General features: G+C 35.8%; 1 protein-coding gene across 9 annotated transcripts in view; it reads right to left on the bottom strand.

Annotated features, from left to right (window-relative positions):
• Positions 1–8,450: 8,450 nt before the first annotated feature.
• LOC139006587 (protocadherin-9) overlaps positions 8,451–25,365 on the bottom strand; it is a 929,214-nt gene continuing 912,299 nt past the window's right edge. For all 9 annotated transcript variants that reach the window (XM_070408966.1, XM_070408970.1, XM_070408967.1 and 6 more), the window contains one exon: positions 8,451–10,615. In XM_070408966.1, coding sequence (XP_070265067.1) covers positions 10,242–10,615 — 374 coding nt within the window. In that variant the 3' untranslated portion in view covers positions 8,451–10,241. The remainder of the gene's footprint in view (positions 10,616–25,365) is intronic.

Here is a 25,365-nt window from a genome sequence, read left to right as displayed (position 1 = left end):
CCTTGGGGGAAAATAACATTAAAAACATGGAAAAATAAAGGATTTAAAATATACCCTAGGTGCACAGGAAAAAAACCAGCAGAGTTCGTTATTTCAGAAATAAAGGCATAGAATGCTCTAAGAACATGTGAAATGCTGCTTAGAGACTGAGTGAAGTAAAACCTGAGAGGTGCCTTTAGACTTAGAAATAAACTTGGGCAAGAGAATTTAGAGGAATTTTGTTGGAGTGGTTAGAGGTGAAAAAAAAGAAAAGATTGTGGTGTGTTGATGGATTGGGATATTTTCAAGATCTTAAAGTGCACAAAACAGATGAGGTAGCAGAAAAATTAGTGGAAGCAAGGTTTTCTATTTATTTATTCTTTCTGGTTTGTTTTAAATTAGAGTGGCTTGAGCATTTTAAATGCTTATGAAGAGGTATAAGCCTATGAGCAAGGAAAATGAGGTTAAACTTACAGAAAATAGGAGAGAACTTCTGATAAGTTAATAGACCATCTATTTGGCCCATAGATTTATTTGTTTTAAGCCTGCAACCTATTCTAGAGATAATTTTTTCCACAAATTATGGCATTTAGGTTTATTTAGAAAATTTGGAAGATTTGCCAAATGTTGGGTTCAGTATTTTTATGTGGAAGTAGCTATGGTGGCCAAATAGTTATCATAGGAAGTAAGTATGGTTTCTTGCTCCATTCATTTGTCTATACTGAACTGGCTTCTATGTTTCAATTTGTACAGGCTGAACTGTAGAGTAACAATGGATGATTATAAAATAAGCCTGAAAGAACTGAAATATATGGGCTCAAAAAAGTTAAAGAATTTTAACAGAAGGGACGAAAGACAAGATATAAGGAGATACAGCTAAGTTTCTGCCTGTTTTGGTAAAAAGTTGAGGGAGTCAGGGGCAAGATCTTTGAGAGTAGAGGGCAGTTTATTAGTGAAAGTCTATAACAGCCTGTAGGAGTAGGACTAAAAAATGCATTTATGATATTCGATATTCTATATTATTAACACATTTAATTGTTTTTGTGATTGGAAAATGTTTTAAATGAACTATTGCCACTATGAATAATAATGATTATAATAATAATAAATTTATTTATGGAGTACATATGGTATTCTAGGCACTATTCTAAGCTCTATAAATGAATCACTCCATTTAATCTTCATAGTAGGTCTATGAAGTGAATTTTATTCTCCCTATTTTACTTCATTAAAAGATGATTGTGTCAATTATATAAAATGCCAGGTTTTATAGTGCAAAATTAAATTTCTCAATTTGATAAGATTCAGGACTATTATCTCCTTTAATTTTTTTTTTTACTTAAGTGGGATTTATAAGCTAAATCTCCTAATCCTCATTTCATTATTAATTTTCATAAATATTTAAATATTACAAGGAACTTCACTTCCACTAAATATTGCTGAAGACATCAACTATGAACTAAATAGTTAAGTATTTCACTTTGTACCATAAAAGTTTAAATTAATTCATGAACCCCTAGAACACAAAACTAAGGCAATCTCTTCTCTAGAGCTATTTTGTTAGCCCTAGGTAGTTTAAATGACATCCCACAGGAAAATTGGTGTTTATACTAGGTTAACTTTTTGCTTAGAATTCTGGAATTGTATAAGCAATACCAAATAAACAAAAAAGTAACCATATGAGTTATTAGTACTAAATACTAAAAATAATATGCAGTCATCTACATAACTATGTATTCTTATATCTATCTGTCTATCTATATCTATCTATAATAAAATTATGCGAAGATCCCCAGGTTGACATTTTAAAAGAAAATGCCTGTATATATTTTCTTTCTCAAGAAGATTAATATTTCCGGTGTTTTCATACTGATTATTGTCTGCACATAAAGAGACAGCTATTTCCTGTGAACTCAATACTCAATAATTTACATGAGCTATTAAGTTACAGCAAATAATTAAATATCAAACTATAACAGAGAAAATAAACAATTCCCCTATAAGAATGGCTTAATAGAACAACAGCTTATTAAATGAGATCATGATATTATTATACTATTATAAACCAAATATTTATATTGAATACTTTGTCATTTGTTATTGCACTGTAGAAAAAGTGCACTGTAAGATTGGGAACTATAGGAAGCTGACATTTAAATTATCTGGTCAGCTATTCCTGGGTGAAGGGATAGACTAATGAATTACTACTACATGCTATAAACTTAGCTTTATAAGGACAGTAATTTATTTCATATCTGTAGTTTGGGATTCTTGTTTGTCAAATTAAGAAGTACTTCTCCATTAGAAACATAAGCCCAACTTCAGGCGTAAGGACAGTTGATTAAAATTAGTGATGCGGTAAGTGAGGGCATTTATGCTTTGAAGCTTAACGCTTAGCTTTCTCCATGATGTTCAGAGATTCCATTCTCCTCTCCACGTGAGCATGTAGCTCCCTGGATGTCAATGGGAGCCACCTTTCCGTGACGGGAAGAAAATAGGCTAGCAGCTAGCTAAAGTTAATTATCAGGCTGTTTTCGGTCTCATTTTAATGCCCTCTTTATTGGCAATGGAAGCCTGATATGTAGCTCACTTTGCTCCTCACCTGATTTTCCAAGGTAGGAAACAGAAGGCAAGTGCAATGTAAAAAGGTGTAAGCTGTGAATAAATACATGCAGGGAACTTAAAAGGAATTCAGCAGTTTTATCTAGCCGCAGGGACCTTGGCTAGATTTCCCAGTGACGCAGTTTAGGCTGTATTCACTCTAAACCTGTGTGTCACTTAAGACTGTGGGTATTTTGTCACAAGGCTAAATAGCACAATTGTTACACATCTAATAAATAAAATATTTAAACCAACATATAAATATGTCATCCATTAAGTAAAACAAACTCTAAGTGGAAAGGGGTATATTTATATCAGAACAAGTTAGTATATCATTTTATTGCTTTTGTGTGTGTGTTTTAAAGGCAATTTATGATTCATTCTCAGAATCAAAAAGTGCTGGAATCTTTCATAAGGGGGTCATGTTGCACAGTGGTTAAAAGCCCAGATTCTATAGTCAGACCAACATATCGGAACTGCTGCTAGCTTGCTCTAGGACCTAGAGTAGATTTAATTAAGGTCCCTCTATCTCAGTTCCCTCATCTGTAATATGGTGATACAAACAGCATATACTAAGCAAAAAAAGTGTATGAGAAAAATTAATGTTCATGTATGTAAATCCTTAGAACTATGTTGAGGAGAATAAATGCCATATAAATCCAATATAATAAAAGCCTAAGATGCTAAGTGTCCAGTCAAGTGGTCGGCCATTGAACCAATCAAAGCATAATATGCTAATTCTATGCTAAGGCCGCTCATCTGCTTACTGTGATGTTTACTGACCACCAGGGGGCAGACACTCAGACTACTAGGTTAGCTTGCTGCTGAGGTACAGCCAATCAGGACTGGGTGAGACAGGCCAGACACTCATTGGAGCTCCCCCGCAGTCCCTTCCCAACTGGCCAACCTCCCGCATCTCTCCCTGCCCTGATCATGCACCGGTGAGGTCCCTCAGCCTGGCCTGTGCCCTTGTAGTCCTGGACCCCTTGGGGGATATTGGAGAGCCAGTTTTTGGCCCGATCCCAGAGGCCAGGCTGAGCAACCCCACTGGTGCAAGAATTAGTGCACCAGGCTTCTACTACAATTACAATTATTAATGAACTAGAGGCCCAGTGCACAGATTTGTGCATGGGTGGGGTCCAGCAGGCCTGGCCCCTATCACAGCGGATCAGGGCTGGGCCTGTCAGGAGGATGGGATGGCGGGAGGTTGGCCAGCCAGCTCACTCAGATCAGGGCCCAATCAGGGCCAGATGGCTGGGGGAAGGGTCCATGGGCGATTAGCCAGCGGGCCCTGTCCCCCATTGGGGTTAGGGAGCCAATTGGGGCAGGGCTGGCCAGCCCTGCCCCTGAATGGGGTGGGTGGGGAGTGCTGATCAGGGGCCAGCGGCCTGGGGGAGGGGCCAGGGGTGCTAATCTGGGGTGGGGCCTGAAAGAGGGAGGGGCTTTATGAGATTGGCCAGCCAGCCCCACCCTCTATTGGGGTGTGGGGCAATCAGAGGTGGGGCTGACTGGAGGGAGGGGCTGCAGACCGATCAGGATGGTGGGGGCCATTGGGGACATGGCTGGCTGGGGGAAAGGGCTGAAGGGGGTTGGCCGCCCAGATCCGCCCCCTATTGGGGTGGGGGAGTGCAATCAGAGATGAGCAGGCCAGGGGGAGGGGCTGTGGGCCTATCATGTTGGGGCGGGCTGATCCCGGTGTGGCTGGCGGGGGGTGGAGGGTAAAGGGGGGGTTTGACCGGCAGGCCCCGCTCTTGATTGGGTGGGAGAGTCTGATCAAGGGAGGGCTGGCAGGGGTGAGGGGCCACAAGGTTAGCCGTCGGCCTCACCCCCTGATTGGTTGGTTTCCTGGCCACAGTGCGTCATAATGACCAGTCGTTAGGTCATTATGGCTGTTACGATAGCTGCCTTTTTATATATATAGGATAAATAAGACAAAGCCTCATGAAGGTTATTTACAGTCTGTAGAAAAACAAAAAATCACAAATAAATTCCCCACGTATTTAAGTTTCAGTCTGACAATTGTGCAGCTGGATAGACTTTTCCAGGAAATTATATTCTGTTTCATAATGTGTCAGACCTCTCTCTCAGTTACTCCAAAGATTTCTAGGCCCTGATTAAAGCCACTACTACTCCTACTGCTGTTTGGGACAATCCCAAACAAAGGTAAATATTTCTAAAATACTGTACATCCATTGTCATATTATGAAACTTAACTAAAGGCTATCTAACCCACATGCTCTGGGCAGTAAAGATTTTAACAATCTTTTGTAACCTCTGCTATATCCAGCGACATGGGTCTTTTAAATTCTGAATAGGGTTTTATTAGGGATGCTTTAAACAAGGAGATGAGGCCAGGGAATGAGAACATGTCATTGAGGTGAGATATGTTGTATAGGGATTATAGTGCCCTTGGCTATGGCAGCTGAGGAAATTATTTCCTCCTCTTAAAACTTTAGACTTTCATAAGAAAATCAGTCTTTTCTATAGTGCAGAGAGGAGAATTAGATTATTACAGGGAACTCCGTGATGAGTGGTATGAGGACCAGCCTAGATGCCATTATTATGATGTTTTCCAAAGAGTGGAACTTGTAAGCAAGGTTACTTAAGTGATGTATAATTTAACAATTGAAACTATTATAAGTCAAGAAAACATAATTTTATATTGAATTTTATATATTTTATATAGTGATTCATGATTTACACAAACTATTACTTAAAACAATGTTAAATGTAGAAAAATCAGCATATGTAATCATATTGTTTCAAATAGTTCATTTGTTATCAGACTTGAGAGAAAATCATAATGGTAGAATATGATCCACTGAAATATAAAAACCAATTTACTAAATTTACTGATAAATGAAGTGTTCTTCTTTGTTTTTGCTTATGTTCTCAGTAATCTCATAGACAAATATATGGCCTATTTCTGGAAAGAAAACAGAATTGGTGACATGAATTTATGAAAATATATCAAATATGGAAGCACATTTCTTTTGTCTCAATGTTCTGTTTTGTGTTTTATGCTGTTCTTTTTTTGGTAATTTTTCTGTCAGTTTTATTTTTCTGTGATATAAGATATTTTTTTGGGGGGAAGAAAAGCAATCTAAAACTAGTTTGTGGTAGAAATAAGATGAGGTTTAAAATGAGAGCTGCTATAACTTTAGCGTTTCCCATAGGCTGATGGCCACAGTAGTGTCTCTGGTGGGGGTTCAAAGAACTGGGGTGACTGCAGCAGACTGTGAGGGAGGCTGTGTGCTAGCCTCATCATGAGTGTCAAAGAAGAAACAATAGCCTATGAAAGCAGTGATCACATATCACAGTTTGTAATTTATACCTTGAATGAACTAGTGTGAATTAACATTATGATAGTCATGTTTAGTAGTGTATACTTTATAAAGATATTTTAGTTCTAAGAGAATAATTTTATTTTTTTTCAACAGTGAAAAGCCTGGTTGGTATCTACTAAAATCCAGATTTGTGGTTGTGAAAGAGGAACGACAGTATATAGAGAATTCATTATGTGATCACTGTGCCTTTAAAGACACTGGGAGAATTTGCAAGTAATCTCTTTCAAAAGAACCAATGAAGGAGGATCCTTGAGGAAGAGAAGATCAGCTTTATTTAAAACAAAGCAGAACAATGAAGCATTTTTAGGCTGGCCACACCACTCCTCCTTTTCATAGTTTGGTTTGCTCTCTCACAAACTAACACCCTGGCATTCACATTAGGATTAAAACTGACAAGGCATCCCTTTCATCCCTAGCTGCCAAAACTCCTCACTACTAATAATTAGCCATTCCTGGCTTCCAGCCAAGAGAGTTTAATAAATACTTGAATGGCTTCTGGGCCTCAGCTGCATTTGTAGCTTTAGATAAAGAATGATGGGAGTTTGGGAACACTACTCTATTCTGAATAGCATCAGGGCAGCAGCAAAATGACTATTCAGTCTATTAATGAATGGCCATTATTTTAATGTATATTTTATATTAGCCTATATATATAGAAATGCTCATTCAAATTGGTCATATTCAGCTTTATAAAGTTTATTTCTATTCCTGCCTTAGGAAATGTGTTAGTATATAGCATTGTAATATTTGATAATCACTCTAAAAATCATTATTTTTATACACTTCATATAGGTGTGCTTTACCAGGAAATGTACATAGTTTTGATTTCCAGGAAAACGTTTCAAAATATCCAATGACTACACAATAAAACAATGTGGGTGATATTTTAAGAAATAGTCACTATGAATGCCTTATTTTATGTACTTAATGAGTAGATTATTTAGTTTGCGCTGTTATCAACCTTAAAATTTCACAGAACATACAACTGAATGTCTTGATAAGACTAAATATTGTATTTATTAGAAGAAATGCGGTGGAGATTGGAGTTTCTTTTCTACGATTCTGTGTGTTTTTGTTTGTTTCATAAAAAGGAGGGCATTGTTATTGCACTCTCTATGGGAAGGAAAATGTATGAGAGAAATTATTTTAGTTTCTTTCATCTTTTATTCTTCAAGGCAAAGGGGAGTAACTTGTCTCATTGGTAAAAAAATGAAAGAACTGTGCAGGCATAGACTCTTTTTTGTGTTTTCCCCCAGAGTGAGTTCTGTTTTCAGGATACATTCATTCTCTGTGTCCTGGGGTAGGCTCTGCCTCTGTGAAGGAAAGGAGGGTGTCGCCATAGGTGTGCCTGAGAATAATGAACAAGTCTGACTTAGAAGGGTTAAGGTTGCACTTATAGCCACTGGTCCAAGCAAATATCTTTACCACTATGTCTGCATCTCTTGCCTCTTATCTCCCAACTCTCCTCCAAGCTCTAGAAGCCCAGCATAGCTCAGTGGTTGAGCTTTGACCTATGAACTAGGCGGCCATGGTTTGATTCCCGATCAGGGTACATGCTCAGGTTGCAGGCTCGATATCTAGTATAGGGTGTGCAAGAGGCAGCTGATCAATAATTCTTTCTCATCATTGATGATTTTATCTCTCTCCCTCTCCCTTCCTCTATTAACTAAATAAAAAAATGTATTTTTAAAAAAAGGTCTAGAGGAAGAGTCAGGCCTGCTTATTTACCCTAAAGCTCTAACATGAGTGAACACTGATCCAGTTGCGCTGTGGTCGATAGAAATGCAGAGTATATGGTTAGTGTGTCTTATTATTCTTGAAAGCTTTCTGTGCCTATTTTCCTAACCTGAAAAAAATATAGATGAACTTTTGGTCTTTGTTTTAAGGCCTTAATCCAGCCGTGGGCAAACTACGGCCCGCGGGCCAGATCCGGCCCATTTGAAATGAATAAAACTAAAAAAAAAAAAAAAAAAAGACTGTACCCTTTTATGTAATGATGTTTACTTTGAATTTATATTAGTTCACACAAACACTCCATCCATGCTTTTGTTCCAGCCCTCCGGTCCAGTTTAAGAACCCATTGTGGCCCTCGAGTCAAAAAGTTTGCCCACCCCTGCCTTAATCCCAGAGTGGTTCTCTTCTGCCATGGTCTACAATAAAATATGTGAGAGCTTGTTTCATAAAATCTTATTTAAAAGACTGAATCAAGAAGATAAGCTCACTAACTAACCAATGCTCCCTTCCCAGTTTCTGACTTGAGATTTCATTTTGATGAAATTTGTATGAATCTTGACTAGAAAGTGAACCAGTTTTCTCCAAGAATTTCCCTAGATAATGATTTCATAGATTATTAGGGGAATTTTACTATCACTTGGAACCATATTTTCAGAACAACGGCATTAAACCTCTAACATATCTTTCTTGATTTCTAATTAAAAGCTAAGGTTTATCAACATCTCTTTATCCAACAATTAGTGTAGGAATCGTCACTTTGGATGTTGACCAAGAATTAACACACTCCAATCAGGAATTCAGAACGTTTATTGCAAGAGCTGAATAATTGTAAATAACGTAGAACTGGCAAAGCAGTAACAAGGATAATTGTTTAGATATTTATTCTGTCAAAGTCATCAAACACCCCTCACAAACCCACAAAAATGTACTGCAATAAGCAATGCACCCCTACCCATTATTTTCCATTATACTGTGGAAAAATGTGAATTGCTATTTACAAAGTAATTTTATTTTGGTAACAAATTAACTATCAGATTAGCAAACCTTTTTTTATTTTATTTTTTTCGCTTTTAAACTGATGTTGAACCGTGGCATTAAGATAACTTTCACTTCTTTCAATAAAGACAATTTGTTGCATGCTATTTATTTGTTTAAATCATCTGTCATGCCTTAACAAAAACCTCCTAAGAATGTTCAAATTTGGATTTGTTTGCACGTGCAACTGAGATCTTATTAACATTAGTTGTCACTCTGTTGGTTTGACCTAAGTGACGAGATGCTGGTACCTGCCAGGCATTGACCAATTATGATAACAAACAGTTAAACAGCAATAATTAGAGATTTATCCCTTTATTTCCCCCAACTAGCCTACCTGGAGAATGTTCTGTTACATCATGAAGGCACAACACATTAAATATTTTGTGGCTATGGTCTAACACTTGTGTTACAACAACATTATTGTATATGAGGATCAACACAAACTCTGCCATTTCAACAAACTTGTAGACACACATTTGCCCAATTTAAACTATTTTCAAATAGTAATTTTTCTTTAATATATGCTAATTTTGATACATTAGTTTTTCATGAGTGACAAGTACAGGATATTATATCACTTTCTGAACAATAATTCTTTCACTTAATACTACTAATTAAGTGATTTGCTTTTGCCTACTTTGAAAATAAGAATGTAAAGAAAATAGGTTCTGAATTTCCAAGCTTTTACAGAAATAATTTTTTATATAAAGTTTTTACTTTTGAGCTTTATGTTATACAGAATCTCAGCATTATAAGCTATCATAAAGGAAGCAAGATTCCAGAACCTTTTTCAAAAAGCAAGTGTTTGAGATCCTTGGAACAATGTGTGTCAAGACAGACTACTAACGCAGAAACACCTCACTAAAAGAAACAACAAAATAATGACAGAGGCAAATGAAAAAAAAAAGGAAAGAAGCAACCATAAAACACAGAATTATGATACACATTTTTTTAGGTGAACATTATAAGTACACAAAAGTTGTTAATAATAACTTGCTTCTATTTACAAATACTTTAACACTGACTTACAAGTGTCCACTAACGTTGTTAACAGCACAATAGGTTTAATGCTTATCTTTTTAAGTTTTATTTGAAGTATAATGTCAAGTATAGCAGTCCCAGCACAAATCAATGACAAAAAGAGCACAATTCTCTACCTGGATATATTTGTCAGTCATTCTAATCCATGGAACTTTCTTACTCTCCAAATGCACATTCTATTGTTCATAGCAGCAGTCCAGGGTCAAAATAAAATGCAATGAAAGAAAAACAGAACATTTGCACAATGGAGAGATCTCTGGAGAGTTTAACCAATTCTAATAAACAAGATCACATGGCTAATTGAACTATCCTCTCTTATGCTGTAAAACATTGTATCCCCCATGGTGCTAACACAAAGTTATGAATATCCCTGCTATAAGGGGCATAGTTGTAGAGATCTATTGAATACATAAAGCTCTGACACACACAGTATTAGCATGTCTATTTAGATTAAAGTTATTAGGTCCCATACAGCCTTTTTTTTTTTTTAATTTTGTATTTTTAGAGTTGGTGTTCCTTCGGACTCTCCATAGCACCTCCTGGTTGCTTATAAGACTTCAGATTGGCCAGAGGAATGTCTGTCATGTGGCTGCCATTGTTGAAATGGCCTTCATTGGAGCCATACTGCTTCCGGTCGTTGAACTGGTTCCTGTTGCTGTCTTCTTTCCAGGCTCTGGTAAGGGTGTGCCCATTCACAAGCTTGTCCTTTTTGACCCATTCTTTCTGAGGTGCAAAAGTTGAGAGAGGAGATTTGGGGTGTTGATATGGACCTAAGCCAGGAGGCATCCAGCAATTATCAGAGTGGCCCAAAACCAAGCACTCTTGAGTGCACATCTCTGTAGCTTCAGCTAATCCTCGGGGGCCCAGAGGCCCATCTGCAGAGGACAAGAGACAGAGAAAATAAGAGAAGAAAAGGGTTAGAATTTTTCATTTAAAATTATCCGCTAGAGAAAAAGTGCATTAGCGATCTCATTTCTCATGAAAAGTATATTAAGTTAAACAATTCAAATATTTTTCTGTCTCTATTGATTTAAGAATAACATAGAAGGAATCAAGTTTCTTGTTACTGAGGCAAGAATTATCTTTTCTTCATTAAGCCTTTGTTTATATCCAGAAAAAACAAAACAAAACAAAACAAAAAACAGAAACATAGGTAATAGACACATAGGTACACAGACAGATATGGGCAAACAGATATACCCATGTGTACGGTAGATGGGAACACAGGCCCCTAATCATGCTCCAATTCTCCCTCCCACTCTGTGGGAATATAGGGAAGGCCATCTTAGGTGGACTGTGAGACCCTGGGAAGCTGGTCAGCAACTTGGTCTAAGAAAGGCCACAGAGAAACTGTGAGGCTGGATTGTAAACAGCTAATGTTTTGATCTTACACAATTTGCACACCTGCACCTGCTCCTCCCCCTGCATTCCCTGTGTTTCCCTGTTCTCTGTAAAGCTTTGGCTATAAAAATTTGTCTTGGGAAAGTCTGTGTCTGGGTGGCGGCAAAACAATAGCACCAGTGGGCTGCCCAGATGGGACTTAGCAGGACAACTTCACTGGTGGCAGCAGGTGCTTCGGTGACCTTCACAGGTCAGCCGTCTATGGTGCACACGTAAGTCCTAATATTCCCATGTCTTTCACAGCCAGTCTCTGGGTTATTTCTTGGGAATCCACAAACAATACTCTGAGGTTTTCTGGAACCTCAGCACTTTGCATAACACCTTGATGTATGATTTCTGATCAAGTCTTTATGTGGCATATGTATTATTACAGATTTATCTCCTAATTCTTAACATAAAGCTCATAGTTATGATAGATTATGAAAAATGGAAATTTTATGTGCAATGTTGAAGAATATGTAAGTACTACAATGCCATAAAAACAAAATGAGAAAGCACTACTTAAAATGTATTATTAAAAATAAATACTCTAAATAAATAAATAAATACTCTAAATGGCTATATGTAGTGCTTTTCCATGTGAATATTTGTTTTTATAAATGAAATCACATGAAAATAATTTTGCAACATTTAAAAAATTTAAATGATTATTTTAAAGAATACTTTCACTATAGTTATTACTAAAGGCACCTGGTCAATGAAAGCATTCTCAAATTCAAATAAGTAAAGAGGCCATTTGATTCTGAAGCCAGTATTTGCTTCCTTCTGAGTGTAACCTATTTTCAAGATTTGTAATGTACAAAATTATAGCTAAGTTGCAAATTGTATCACATGGAGTCTAATATTCAGGGGCAAAAGTTATCATAGATATTTCTTTTTTATTTTTTTTCTAGCAGGCAATCTAGAACAAACATTTTGACCGTGATTTAAAAAGTAAACTCTATTGTGATTGTGCGAAAAGATATCAGCCTATTTACTGAATAACAACAGCCAAATAGTTAAGGAAAACACTACTTTTTGTTGTTATTTTTTTTCTCCCTTGATTAAACAGTCAAGTGATAAGTGATAGCTTGGAAATTAGGAATTGATTTTATGAATGAGGTTAAGTGGATAGGTAAGAAAGCCTTAGGCATGAAGCAATTTGAAAAGCAGAGTCATCAGAATAAAAGTGTAGAAGAAAATGTAGATTACATACTAGCAAGGTTGCCTAATGAACAATTAAAATAACTGAAGAATTGAAATGTAGATCTTTGCAAAAACCCATGTTAGCACTACTATCGTTTTTAAGTGCACTATAATTGTAGGGGTTTTATTATATTATTATCTACTTGTTTTAATAATATTTAGTTCTTTCTTGCATGTTAAACGACACCTACTGCGTTAGGCAATAGTTCATCACAAAACACAGGGGACATCAGAATAGGTACTGGATGTGGAAAAAAAAGTAGCTAAAATGTATTTGCCTACACACTCAAATTTTAGTCATTTTTCAAATCTAAAATATGCTCTGTAGAACAATGTTAAAATTCCTTCCCATCTGACTGGTATTCCCATTCCCTCAAAAGCAGTTTTATTTTGTTTAAATTCATATTTATTACTTAAAACTATTTCTCTCATAAATCTCCAATGATTACTTACTTCCTGGGATATTTAATTGAAAACTTCTCTATGAGCCTTTCTTTGACCTCTGAATTCTGCCCACATTTTAAAAGTTTGATCCAATTTCTCCCTTTTAGGGTTGCTTTTGTGTGCTCAGTGACTCTATCCAACAGAGCTAACAGAGTTGCCCCAACCAATCCACCCTCCTCACATTAGGATCACAGGCTTAGAAGATGCTTTTCACCTGGCCTGTTTTCATTTCATTACTTACTCTTTCAAGGGTCAACTTCTTTCCCACATACCACACAAGCTTCCAAACTCTACCAATTCGTGTCTCATCTGTACCTGGAGGATTTCCACAGACCTTCCCTCACTGATGAATAACAAATTTCCTATTTGAGCTTCCTCAGCTCTTAGCTTAATGACACTTCCTGTTTTGGGGATGAGAGCCTCTGTACATTTACGCATACCTGTTTTTATTTTTATTTTTCTCTCCTGACTGGATTTAAAATCCATTAATGGAAAAAGATGACTTATCAGTCTTCTGATTCCTCATAGTCCTAAGCAATAATGATGGTCTATGAATAATGTTGTCAATTAAGATCTTATGAGATTGAGAATGTACTGAAAAATTATTACAGACAACGTCCCCTTAAAAGCAGACCTTATATAATTATAATAGGAGATGCTGATTTCACAAACATCAAACCAAAAGCTTCCTTAACAACAAATCTCTGCCTAGCAATACTTTGTGACAATTAATAAAATAATTATTTAACTTCTCTTAAATATATTTGCTCCTTTCTAGACATCAATGGAGATAACGGAGTTAATTGCCAATTTGATATGCAATATATATTGAGGCCAAATCTTAATCTTTACTTTTCTAGAACCCTAATAAGTATTTATTTTCTTGTTAATATCTCCAAAGGGAGGAAAAATAACTTTTCAGCTGATAGAATCAGGTTTTAACTGAGTTCATAAAAAAAAAAAAGACAGGATAGAGAATATGCGAAGTTGTTTTTAATATAGCCTTATCCAACATGCATTGCCCTCTTATTAAATAAAGAAATAAGACCCAAGGATTGAGAATAATGTTTGTACCCTTATAAGTATATGTGGACCCTAAGTCTTCAGCACTGAGTACACAATTTAACAAAGTGTATATGTTTTTATTTTTAGAACTGGTAACTTTTATTTATTCTATGAATATTTACTGAGCATGTACTATATCTGACACTGTGACAGGCATCAAATATATAACAGTGAACAAAACAGATGCCAACACTATCCTCATGGAGCTTTCGGGCTATCCTGGGAAACAAATAATTGCTTTAAAAGAAGTGAACTGAAAGGGGAGAAAAGGATGTCATTGGGAAGGAATGGGAAACAATTAACAGATTTAGGGAGGCATGTCCCTATGCCAGGTAACAGATGGTCTTTGTTTGTTCCAAGCTATTTCATGTCTACTGTTTTCTAAAAGTTCTTATAGATAATTGACAATTTAAAACATGTATGGTTAAAATTTCTGTGTACTATTCAAAATCAACTTGCAAAAGTTGAGCTTCTGTCCATTAAATAATATTAATTGCTCTGTGAAAATTGAACTTACTATGATTCATTTATGTAAATAAATTTAGGTACTTTTGATAAAGTCTATCAATAAGTTTCTAAAAGTTTGGTAGATTCTTAGGTAAGTCTTTTAGGTACCCGTACCCGACTGTTGTATAAGATTTAAAGGTCCATCAAAAGGTGGGAAACGACACAATGACACTCAGATGACAGCCAGAAGTCTTTAGAGTTTCAGAAGAGGAAAGGACCCCAGGCCGTGCTATATAGGGGGTTGTACCAGGAAGAGCATAACAGCAAGGTGGAATTGTAGGGGCAGCTTCTGTGTGACAAGTAGGGTTTGGTTAGCTAGGTTCCTAGGGCTCTCTGTGAATTGACTAATTTTAGTAATGTCTCAGACTACAGGGCATAAGGGCTGTCCCAAGTCAACTGGTACCTGACCTCTGGACAATCATGGTGGGTGCATAGCGACCTAGGAGTTTGAGAGCTATGGACAGAAGTTGGTGAGGTATGGACTTACTCAAGTAGGGAAACTGACCAACCTCTTGCCAGGGCCTCAGACCTGGGACAAAGTGTAACTTTTTAAAAATTTTTTAAAAAATTTAAAAAAAATCAATAAGCTAATTGGTTATGTCCTTGAAAATGCGAGTTGTATTGTTGAAAAATATATTCTGCATTATGCTTTGGTAAATTTTTATTTTGGGACATAACATTAAACAGAGAAAAGTTTCATTTTTTTTTTTTTAATTTTAATTTGGGCCTACATATCACTCCTAGTAGTTGCCTGATATTAAAATTTAAAATAATGAGTTTTATTTAGGGAAATAATAATACTTGCAAGTTGCCTTCTATAACATCTGTTTGTGAATTGGTAAAAAGAAAAAAAAATTTTTTTGGTGATGAATTGTTAAAAAGAGCATAGTCATTCCACTGGTTCCCTAAAATAGTCCCTGTCCTTTAAAAGTTTATAATCTGAAACATGCTAAACACTGAATAGTTTCCAATTTGTTTTTCTCATTATTAGAACCAATAAAAGAAATTTTTAGGCCTTTTTTAAAGAAGAAAAATATTCTTTAAAAAGCATTGATATGCCCTGACTGGTTTGGCTCAGTGGATAGAGCGTCGGCCTGCGGACTGAAGAGTCCCGGGTTCAATTCCAGCCAAGAGGCATGTACCTCGTTTGCGGGCACATCCCCAATAGGGGCTGTGCAGGAGGCAGCTGATTGATGTTTCTCTCTCATCGATGTTTCTGGCTCTCTATCCCTCTCCCTTCCTCTCTGTAAAAAATCAATAAAATATATATATTTTTTAAAAGCATTGATATTGAGGTCTGGCTGGTGTTCTGAGTGGTTAGAGCATCAGCACGCTGGCCAAGGGGTGGCAGGTTCAATCCCCAGCCCCAGTGGTGGCATGTGTGGAGGCAACCAATCCATGTGTCTCTCTCACATCGATGTTTCTCTCTCTCTCTTTCCCTCTCCTTCCTCCCTTTGCTCTATCTGAAAATAAATGGAAAAATATCCCTGGGAAAGAAAAGCATTGATATTGAATATTGTCAATTTCCAAAATATGATTAAAATAATCTATGATTTCCCATAAAATACATAGAATTTAAAATATCTGAAAATTTTGACTAATACTGCAAAATGTATATGCAATATACTATTTTTATCTTTAGTATATAATTACTTTTAATGTTCTCACTATAAGTAATGATATTGATAAATAACTATATTTATTTTCCATTTGTACATTTTCTCAATAAACATTTATTGAATATATAACATGCATCACATGTATTAGAGACTGTGCTAGATTCTTAATAATTATCTTGAGACCTTAAGCATGTGAGAATGCTCATGTGTGTGTTTTTCCTATTTCTCCAATTTTTTCCCATATATTTTACAGTGTCCTATTTGTTCTACATCATAGAATATCTATTTAGAATCCAGATCAGGATTCCAAACTGCTTTTCAATAATTTTAGCATTACATCAATTTGTTTTCTTTCTCTTAAAAGTAATTAATACCCCATCATGTTTTCTTTTTAACACTAAAACATTTAATGATTTTTTTTCTAAACCTAAATAATTTGTTCCCTTTCACAATCTGCAATCCGTGAGTTTGGTTATCATTGCTGATTTCTGAATGTATAAAGACACGGGTACTGATAAAACTGTACAAGCCATCTGTCTCTGCATTAAAATGTTGACAGCAAAAACAAAAGCACATATAAAAAGCTTCTTGAGAGTTGTCTCAGTTAATATTTATATCAAGTTTCAATGTAGTTCCCTCTCCATCTTTGCACAACTCACCTTCTCACTCAAAATCTAACAGAATACTTTTCCTATAGTTTAGGCAACAGCTGTCAGAGAGCTGCTTGAACTGCTAACTTTTAAAGATGCAGTTTAAAATGTGAAACAATCCAAGTTAATGGATTTCCAGCTATACTTAAATGGTAGGACACTTGAGTGAACCTTGATCTCATTTTATTACACCCGCAAGCAGATCTGTTACTTCATTGATTAACTCACTACCGTAATTACAAGTAGCTTCTGGCCTGTTGACCACCTACTTTTCAACCTGATGACTTGAAACCCTTTAATTCCAAAGCTAGAAACTGATACTTTAAAAGAAAAAATTATGAAACCTTCCGATGCATGCTTAGGTTTCATACTACATAAAGGGTTGGCCTTTCATGTGAATGAATTTTCCTTAGAATTTTTATTGTTGGGTAAAATAAGACTAAACAGGCTGCCAAAATTGAATTATAATATATGTCGTTTTTATATCATGTTAGATCAAACTTATCACATCTCAATTTTTCATTTTGGTCAACTTTTATTATAAAAATATGCCTCTTGCATGCAAAACATAACTGATTGTCATATTATAATGGCCTTTTTGTGATAACCTATAGCACTATTTTTATGCAAAATTTGTTCTTAAGTTCCAATTTTGCTGTATTTTCCCAAGATATTACCTTAGCATAAGTACAGTGTGCAAAGAAGTTGTGCATCACTAAACACTTTAAATTGAAAGATACATTCACTGATTTAGATTCACTGAAGCAGTTCCCCTGCTATTTAGGCACAGTGATAAAATGTCTTTTAAAATGTAGGCCTTTATTCTATAATTTTGCTTTGCAATTGCTGTTCTTAATATACAAAAAAAAATTCATATTTGTTCCATGCTTTAATCAACCTTCCTATAATAAGATTTCAGGGAAAAAATATTCTCAAGCACTACATTTTAAGTTTATTTTAGTATCTCTAGGAGATAAATACAAAATATATATTTAGTATTTTTACTAGCTCATTTTCATTCTTATTTTATTTTATTTTTTTTTAAGACAAGGTGTAACTGCATAACAATTTCTTATAATTTCTGTGGATTATCTTGAATGGGAAGCTAATGCTAAATATTTATGTAAATCCAGAGGAGCCTGAAAAAAATGTCAAGAAAATTCACTTGGTAGGCACCCATACTTTCCACTATTCCATCATCATTTTCTATATTTATAGAACAGTTTCTATTACATATCAAATTAATTCATTTGTTTCCAGTCTAAATATGTAAAATTTAATTTCAAATATGAGTTGGCATGATAAACAGAGGATATTGGTAAGCATCGCCCACATTTGCTTTTGATATTGCATTTCAATTCAGATCACATTATACTATGCCCAATTCACACTTTTAAATCAATGTTACATGGGCATAAATATTAGTTATCATTCTGCTCTTATTACATATACTGAAAAGTATGTAAATTTTAGTGCCATTGTCACTCAGATTTTTATATAAAATAATAAAGTGTAATTATGTGAACAGTCTAAATTTAAAAATAGATCTGGCAAATTTAGTATCCTTACAAAAAATGTTTTCCATTTATCATTCCATAATTTTAATTTGATCATATGTTAGGTTCAAGAGATTTTTGCATAAAATATTTAAAATCAGAACCAACCCAGAAATTTCGAGTCATATAATCATCATAGCTACCTCAAATAGGAAAGTAGATTCAAACCAATTAGCATGGACTTCGTGAAAATAATTTTAGATTCCCTGGCTCTTAGACTCTCATCTAGAAATTGAGAGTAAAAGACTAGATTTTGATGCATGACCCCTACCATCCTCTTATTTTTTAACTAAACATCACTGTGGTTTGTCAGAGATAATATAACTTTTCAATGTTATATTTGTTTTATTAAGGCAGGAAAAAGAAATTATAAAGCAATTGTTCCTGTAGATCATACTATTACTTAGGTCATGATTAGGTTTGGAATGAGAAACTATATTTAGACCAAGATTTATATTTCTAAATCTAAGTAAACACCTAATAATTTAATCAGGACTTTACATTCCAGCTCGTATCTAAATACAACATTGTGAATGCATCTGCAGTCACCTTGAGAAATGAATGCAGAAAAACAACACCAGCAGGATTTTACAAAACCTTGGTTAACAAGTAAACAAGGATTAAATGTTTTGCACGTTCCTCATACAGATTTCTGTCCTTGGTCACGGATGAAAAGTCAACATTTGCAGATGGACACAGTCCAAACACAATAACACGTGGCCAGGCCAAGCAGCAGATTCTCTGCTGGGCAGGATATTGCTATTTGGACAGACGTGATAGCTCACAAGAAATGAAGAACACTTCCATATAAATCTTTCCCTTTATTCTGCATGACATGAACATCAGCTGCTTTTTTCTCATCTGCTAAAGTTAACTGCTGAAAAGAAAATGATTTTTGATAACTGTTTTTATTCAGCATTAGTATTTGACCTTGCAATCAATTGAGTGGCAGTGGTCTAAGGAGATAGGCTTTCATTGATTATTTAAATTCACTTCCAGATTTGGACCAAATTGCTTGATGTGAACTCCTTATTTGCATTTTTGTACATCATATGTATTTTCTTTTATGGATTACCATTTATTTTAATCATATTTGAGATCTTCCATTTAAAACTTTTTTATAGACTGTCATTTCCTGAATTATTCTCCATTTCTTGAAATTTGCATTATTTCTCAAAAAAATAAAAAAATGATGCACAAGTTTTAAGGAGCAAATCTAAGGTGTTAAGGAATGCAGTATTCTTTACAAATTATTTTCAGACTTAAATTCAAGTTAAAAATGAAGTGACATATAATCATTAGTTCTCTTTAACTCTGTTTCTCATCGAAGACCAGGCCAATACTACACAGTATTGTGAAGTAGTTTGCTTTTACACAATATTTACTGTTTCCTATATTTCAGGTATATTCAATTAGAATAAGACAAGAAATAAACTGGTGAAGTTAATTTTCATTTTCCCAGTGTTCTCTGATAATTTTCACCTGGGACACTTATAACCACAGCCTTATTCCTCTCCTAGTCTCTGGGCTAGAGATTCTATTTCTCAAGGTCTTCAGAGGGCCATAGAGATTGTTCCTAGGTGATTAAAACATTGGAAAAGTTGGGGAAAATATTTCACTTATCCCCCATATTAATTATTTAAAGATTTAATAATTTATATATTCTAAAAGTTGTCTGAAGGATTGTGTTTTAAAAGGAATAAAATATTGCCCTGGACAGGTGGCTCAGTTTTTTGGAGTGTCATCCCATGCACCAAAAAGTTACAGGTTTGATTTCTGCTTAGGGCAAGTATAGGAGGTAACGGATAAATGTTTCTCTCTCACATCCATGTTTCTCTCTCTCTCAAAACTCAATGAAACATATTCTTTGGTGAGGATTTAAAAAAAAAAGATTATTGTGTGGGACTAGCATAATCAACATAATCATATGTATCCTTGAAAAGCAAGGAGTTTCCTCCAGCTGGTAGCAGAAGGGAGCTCAGATTCCAAGCACAAAAAGATTCTGTGAGTTGTTTCTGACTTTGAAGATGGAAAGGATCTGAGAGCAACCTTTAATTAGGTACTAAGAGCAACTGCTGCTGGGCAGCCAGCATGACAACCGGGATCTCAGTCCCACAACCACAAGGAACTGAATTTTACCAAAAGCCTGACAAACTGGAAAATGGGTTCTTCCTCAGTCTACAGAGAAGATGCTTAGCTGATTTTTTGAGAAACTCTAAGTATCGGGAGCCCACTTGGATTTCTGAGGTAATAGGTGTGTACAGGAATTCAGAGATGCAATATGGTTCCAACAGCAAAGGCATCTGGGCAATGTTAGACTACATGTTTAACCCTCTGCGACTATTTAACTCTGTCACTTCAGGCTTAGCTGACTATCCAGGAGACTGAAATGCCACCCAAGATAAACATAATGTCCCCAGGAAGGAGGTTAATGAATGTATAGAGTGTGATAACTGCCTAATATAATCTGTGAATTTAGGAAAGCAGTGTTCTTTCTGGTGGTCTGTGTGACTGCCCACCATATGCTTTCACTGTTAGCCCTCTATCAAAAGGGCTACTGAGCTTGGAGGAGTGTGGATTCTTCCCGGCTGGCCAGCGCTGGAAGCAGCCGCTTTGCCCATGTAAGTTTCTCCTATTGAAGCTCGTAGGGCCCTGACCGGTTTGCTCAGTGCATAGAGTGTTGGCCTACGGACTAAGGGGTCCCTGGTTCGATTCCAGTCAAGGGCATGTACCTTGGTTGCGGGCACATCCCCAGTAGGGAGTGTGCAGGAGGCAGCTGAATCGATGTTTCTCTCTCATTGATGTTTCTAACTCTCTATCCCTCTCCCTTCCTCTCTGTAAAAAATCAATTAAATATATTGTAAAAAAAAGCTCTTAGGGATTTGAATAAGGTTGCATGTCAGTCCTTTGGAATTGATCTTGAATTTAGGCTTTGGGACTTTGCCCCAACAGATGAGAAATGAGATAACACATATTTGTTGCTATAAGCTGCTGATTTTACTCCAGTTACACAATCAATCAGCATGTTCTTTAGTCTGTTTACTTCCCTGCAAGCCCATCAGCCCAAGTCACTACTATTTCCTAACAGATTTCCCTTCTTCTGCTCTTTTGATATATCCTGTTCTCCAGTTGATAACTAGAGGCATATATTTATTATTTATTTTTAAATTGACCTTTATTGTTGAAAGTACTACAGATGTCTCCTTTTCCCCCCCCATTGACCTCCTCCATCCTGCACCCACCGGCCCCCCAGGGTTTCATCACACTAATATATCTATTAATTTTAAGTATGTAGTGAATACACTTATAGTTTTCTATTGCTGCTGTAAAACATTACCACAAACTTAGAGCCTTAAAACAGCACAAATGTATATTCTCTTATAGTTCCAGGGCTCAAGTCTGATATAAATTTTACTGGGTTAAAGTGAAGGTATCAACAGAGATGGTTCATTTTGGAAATTGTGAGGAATCAGTTCTCCTTTTTTCAGTTTCTAGAAGCTATCCATATTCCTGGGCTTCTGTGTCCTTTCTCCATATTCCAAGCACATTAATCTGTACTTTTCTTATCATATCACCTCCTCTAACTTTTGCTGAATTCTTCTCAAAGGGCCATTGTGATTACATTGTAGCCATGTGGATAATCCAGGGTAATCTCCTGATAGCAAAATCCTTAATTTAATCACATCTGCAAAGTTCCTTTTGCCAAGAAAGGTAACATAGTCACATGTTCTGAAGACTAGGATGTGCGTATATTTGGGAACTATGCAACCTAAGGCAACTTTTAAAGCGGACCACCTCACTCCTCTGCTTCCAACTACATCAGAGTAAAAGCCACACTTCTCCATGGCTCAGAGAGTGTCACATGATCTGGCTTCTGCCCAACTTTCTGATCTTATACCCCCCAGCTTCTCTCCCCTATCCCACTTTACTGCTCCTGTTCTGCTATAGTGACTTTCTTCCTGTGTCTCAAACTCACCAAGATTAAGGAAGTCTCAGGGCCTGTACATTTGCTATTATTTGTACCTGGATTATCCTTCTCATTGGCTTTAGAGCAGCGGTTCCAGGGTTCACCTAAGACCATCGGAAAACACATATATAATTACATATTGTTTTTGTGATTAATCACTATGCTTTAATTATGTTCAATTTGTAACAATGAAATTGGGAGTCACCACAACATGAGGAACTGTATTAAAGGGTCGAGGCATTAGGAAGGTTGAGAACCACTACCTTAGAGTAACCTAGTCTCTAACTTCAGTTAGCTGTATCCTCAAATTCAATTCCTCATAGACACATTTCCTGACCACCTTATAAAGACAAATAATATGTTCTTTCTACTCACTCTCCATCCCCTTATCTAGCTGTATTTTTCTTGATAGCACTTATTACTACCTGGCACACTATAGTTATTTGTTAACCATTTAGCTCTTACTCTCGAATGTAAAGACCACAAAGCCATGTAATCTGTTTTTGTTTTGTTTTGCTTTTAATAACTGTATCCTCAATCCCTGTTACCATGACCTGGAACCTCATAAATAACTACTAGATATATTTTGAAAGAAAAAATAAAGTTTGTGCTGGGTACCAAGTTAGTGGGCTAACATTAAAAAAAAAATAACCCACAAAAACAAACAAAAAACTATGTAAAACATTATGTGACACTTTATATTAAAAACAGGTAATTATCAGTCCTTATCTGTACATAGAAAACACTGCTAAGAGCTCATAGCATAAACTTTCACTAAGATAATATGTGTTAACTTTGGAGTTGAAGCAAGTAGGAATTTCCCAAAGTGATACATAACTAGATTATGTTTGGAGAGCAAAATTCGGTGAGCAAAATTCTTGGTGAACAAAATTTGACCTTGTCTTCTGAGGGATTGCCTTTTTCCTTCCTCTGGGTTATTTTAATAATTTCTTTGGAGGAGTTACTTCCTATATCCCACCAAACTACTTAACTCCCATTCCAGGAAGTTAATAATTCAGAAAGTTCATTCCTTTAACTGATAGAGTTCTTTTTATTTTTTATTGTTTATTCTTTATCAGTTAAGGCATTATACATGTGTTCTTATCCTCCCATTTCCCCCTCCATCCCTCTCAGCTTGTGCCCTCACCCCCCTAGTGTCTGTGTCCATTAGTTAGGCTTATATGCATGCATGCAAGTCCTTCGGTTGATCTCTCCCCTTTCCCCCCACCCTCCCCTGTCTTCCCTCTGAGGTTTGATGGTCTGATTGATGCTTTTCTGTCTCTGGATCTATTTTTATTCAGCAGTTTATGTTGTTCATTATATTTCACAAATGAGTGAGATCATGTGATATTTATCTTTCTCTGACTGACTTATTTCGCTTAGCATGATGCTCTCCAGGTCCATCCATGCTTTTGCGAATGGTAGGAGTTCCTTTCTTTTTACAGCAACATAGTATTCCATTGTGTAGATCAGTGGCTCTCAACCTTCCTACTGCCGTGACCCTTTAATATAGTTCCTCATGTTGAGGTGACCCCCAACCATAAAATTATTTTTGTTACTACTTCATAACTGTAATTTTGCTACTGTGATGAATCGTAATGTAAATATCTGATATGCAGGATGTATTTTCATTGTTACAAATTGAACATAATTAAAGCATAGTGATTAATCACAAAAACAATACATAATTATATATGTGTTTTCCGATGGTCTTAGGCGACCCCTGTGAAAGGGTCGTTCGACCCCCAAAGGGGTCGCAACCCACAGGTTGAGAACCGCTGGTATAGATGTATCACAGTTTTTTAATCCACTCATTTGCTGATGGGCACATAGGCTGTTTCCAAATCTTAGCTATTATAAATTGTGCTGCTATGAACATAGGGGTGGATATGTCCTTTCTGATTGGTATTTCTAATTTGGGGGATATATTCCTAGAAGTGGGATCACTGGATCAAATGGGAGTTCACTTTTTAGTTTTAGAGTTCTTAGCTTATTTTTAAAAATATTTTTATTGATTTTAGAGAAAGAGAGAGGAAGTGAGAGGAAGAGAGAGAAACATCAATGAGAGAGAATCATCCATTGGCTGCCTCCTACATGCCTCATACTGGAGATTGAGCCCACAACTCAGGCATGTGGCCTGACTGGGAATCTTACTAGAAACCTTTTGATGCTTGAAATGATACTCAACCAACTGAGCACACCAGCTCGGGTAACCAACAGAGCTCTTTAGATATCTTCAGAAGTTCAGATTCATAGGGTACATAACAAAATATTTAAATCCTGAAGACATCAAAGTAATTTTTAGCAATTATTCTGAAGCAGAGTTCTAATGAGATACAGATAACTGTGCAGGATTTAGCCCTTTCTGGTACAGGTATTCTCAGGTAATGGGAAAATATTTAGAAAAAAAATCAAGTTGATTAGGAAATGTATTAAAAACTTAAAGTCATTTAGACTCTCTTTAGATATAGTGGCTTGCAACTATAAGAGATAAAGTACTTTTCACAAATTTAAGGGGAAAAGGTGATTTTAAAGAGGCTAATATGCCACATTAGATTACATATAGAATGCCACAGTGAAATTAATTCCTTTAACTCAGTTGTATATAAAGAAAAACTACTCTAAAAAAGCAAGGTTATAATGCTATATTTTGAAAGAATCTCCTAAGGGAACTGTTGAAAATGCCAGTACTTTATTATTGAAAATAGCCTGTGTAATAGAGCATTGTGCAGAGAAATCTTGCCCTCTCAGGGTGATGCATAGGATTACCCATTCCAGCCTAAAATGTATGTTTATCTCAGAACACACCTTGTAAATCCAGAGGAATTAATTAATATACGTCTTTAAAGATAAATTTGTCTCTTAAAATAATAAATATTATATGTGAATTTTATATCTATATAAATTTTGTTGAGATTTTCTGCAATATCTTCTGTGCTATCCATTGCCAGAGAATATAGTTTTTCACTGTAGTATTTCGCTATTTTATTGGTAGTTGACCATAAGTCCCAACTATTCAATAAATATTGTCACATTTGCTATTAAAAATTATTAATCATCATTATAAATTTATATTATGAACCATGACTAATTTATTATTTTTCTAAGATAGAAATATTGTATTGCATCATCAATATATTCTTATCATTTAACCAAAGACTTACATTTTCTCAAGATTAAGCTGTGTTTACATTCAAAGTCTTAGGCAAACCAGTATTACTCTCAGAATAA

This window comes from Myotis yumanensis, unplaced genomic scaffold (assembly GCF_028538775.1).
Source record: "Myotis yumanensis isolate MYYU_CA2020_CCGP unplaced genomic scaffold, mMyoYum1.0.hap1 SCAF_3, whole genome shotgun sequence".
In the NCBI taxonomy this organism is placed as follows: Eukaryota; Metazoa; Chordata; class Mammalia; order Chiroptera; family Vespertilionidae; genus Myotis; species Myotis yumanensis.
The sequence above is the reverse complement of the archived record's forward strand: the minus strand, read 5'-3'. Positions and strand labels throughout refer to the sequence as shown.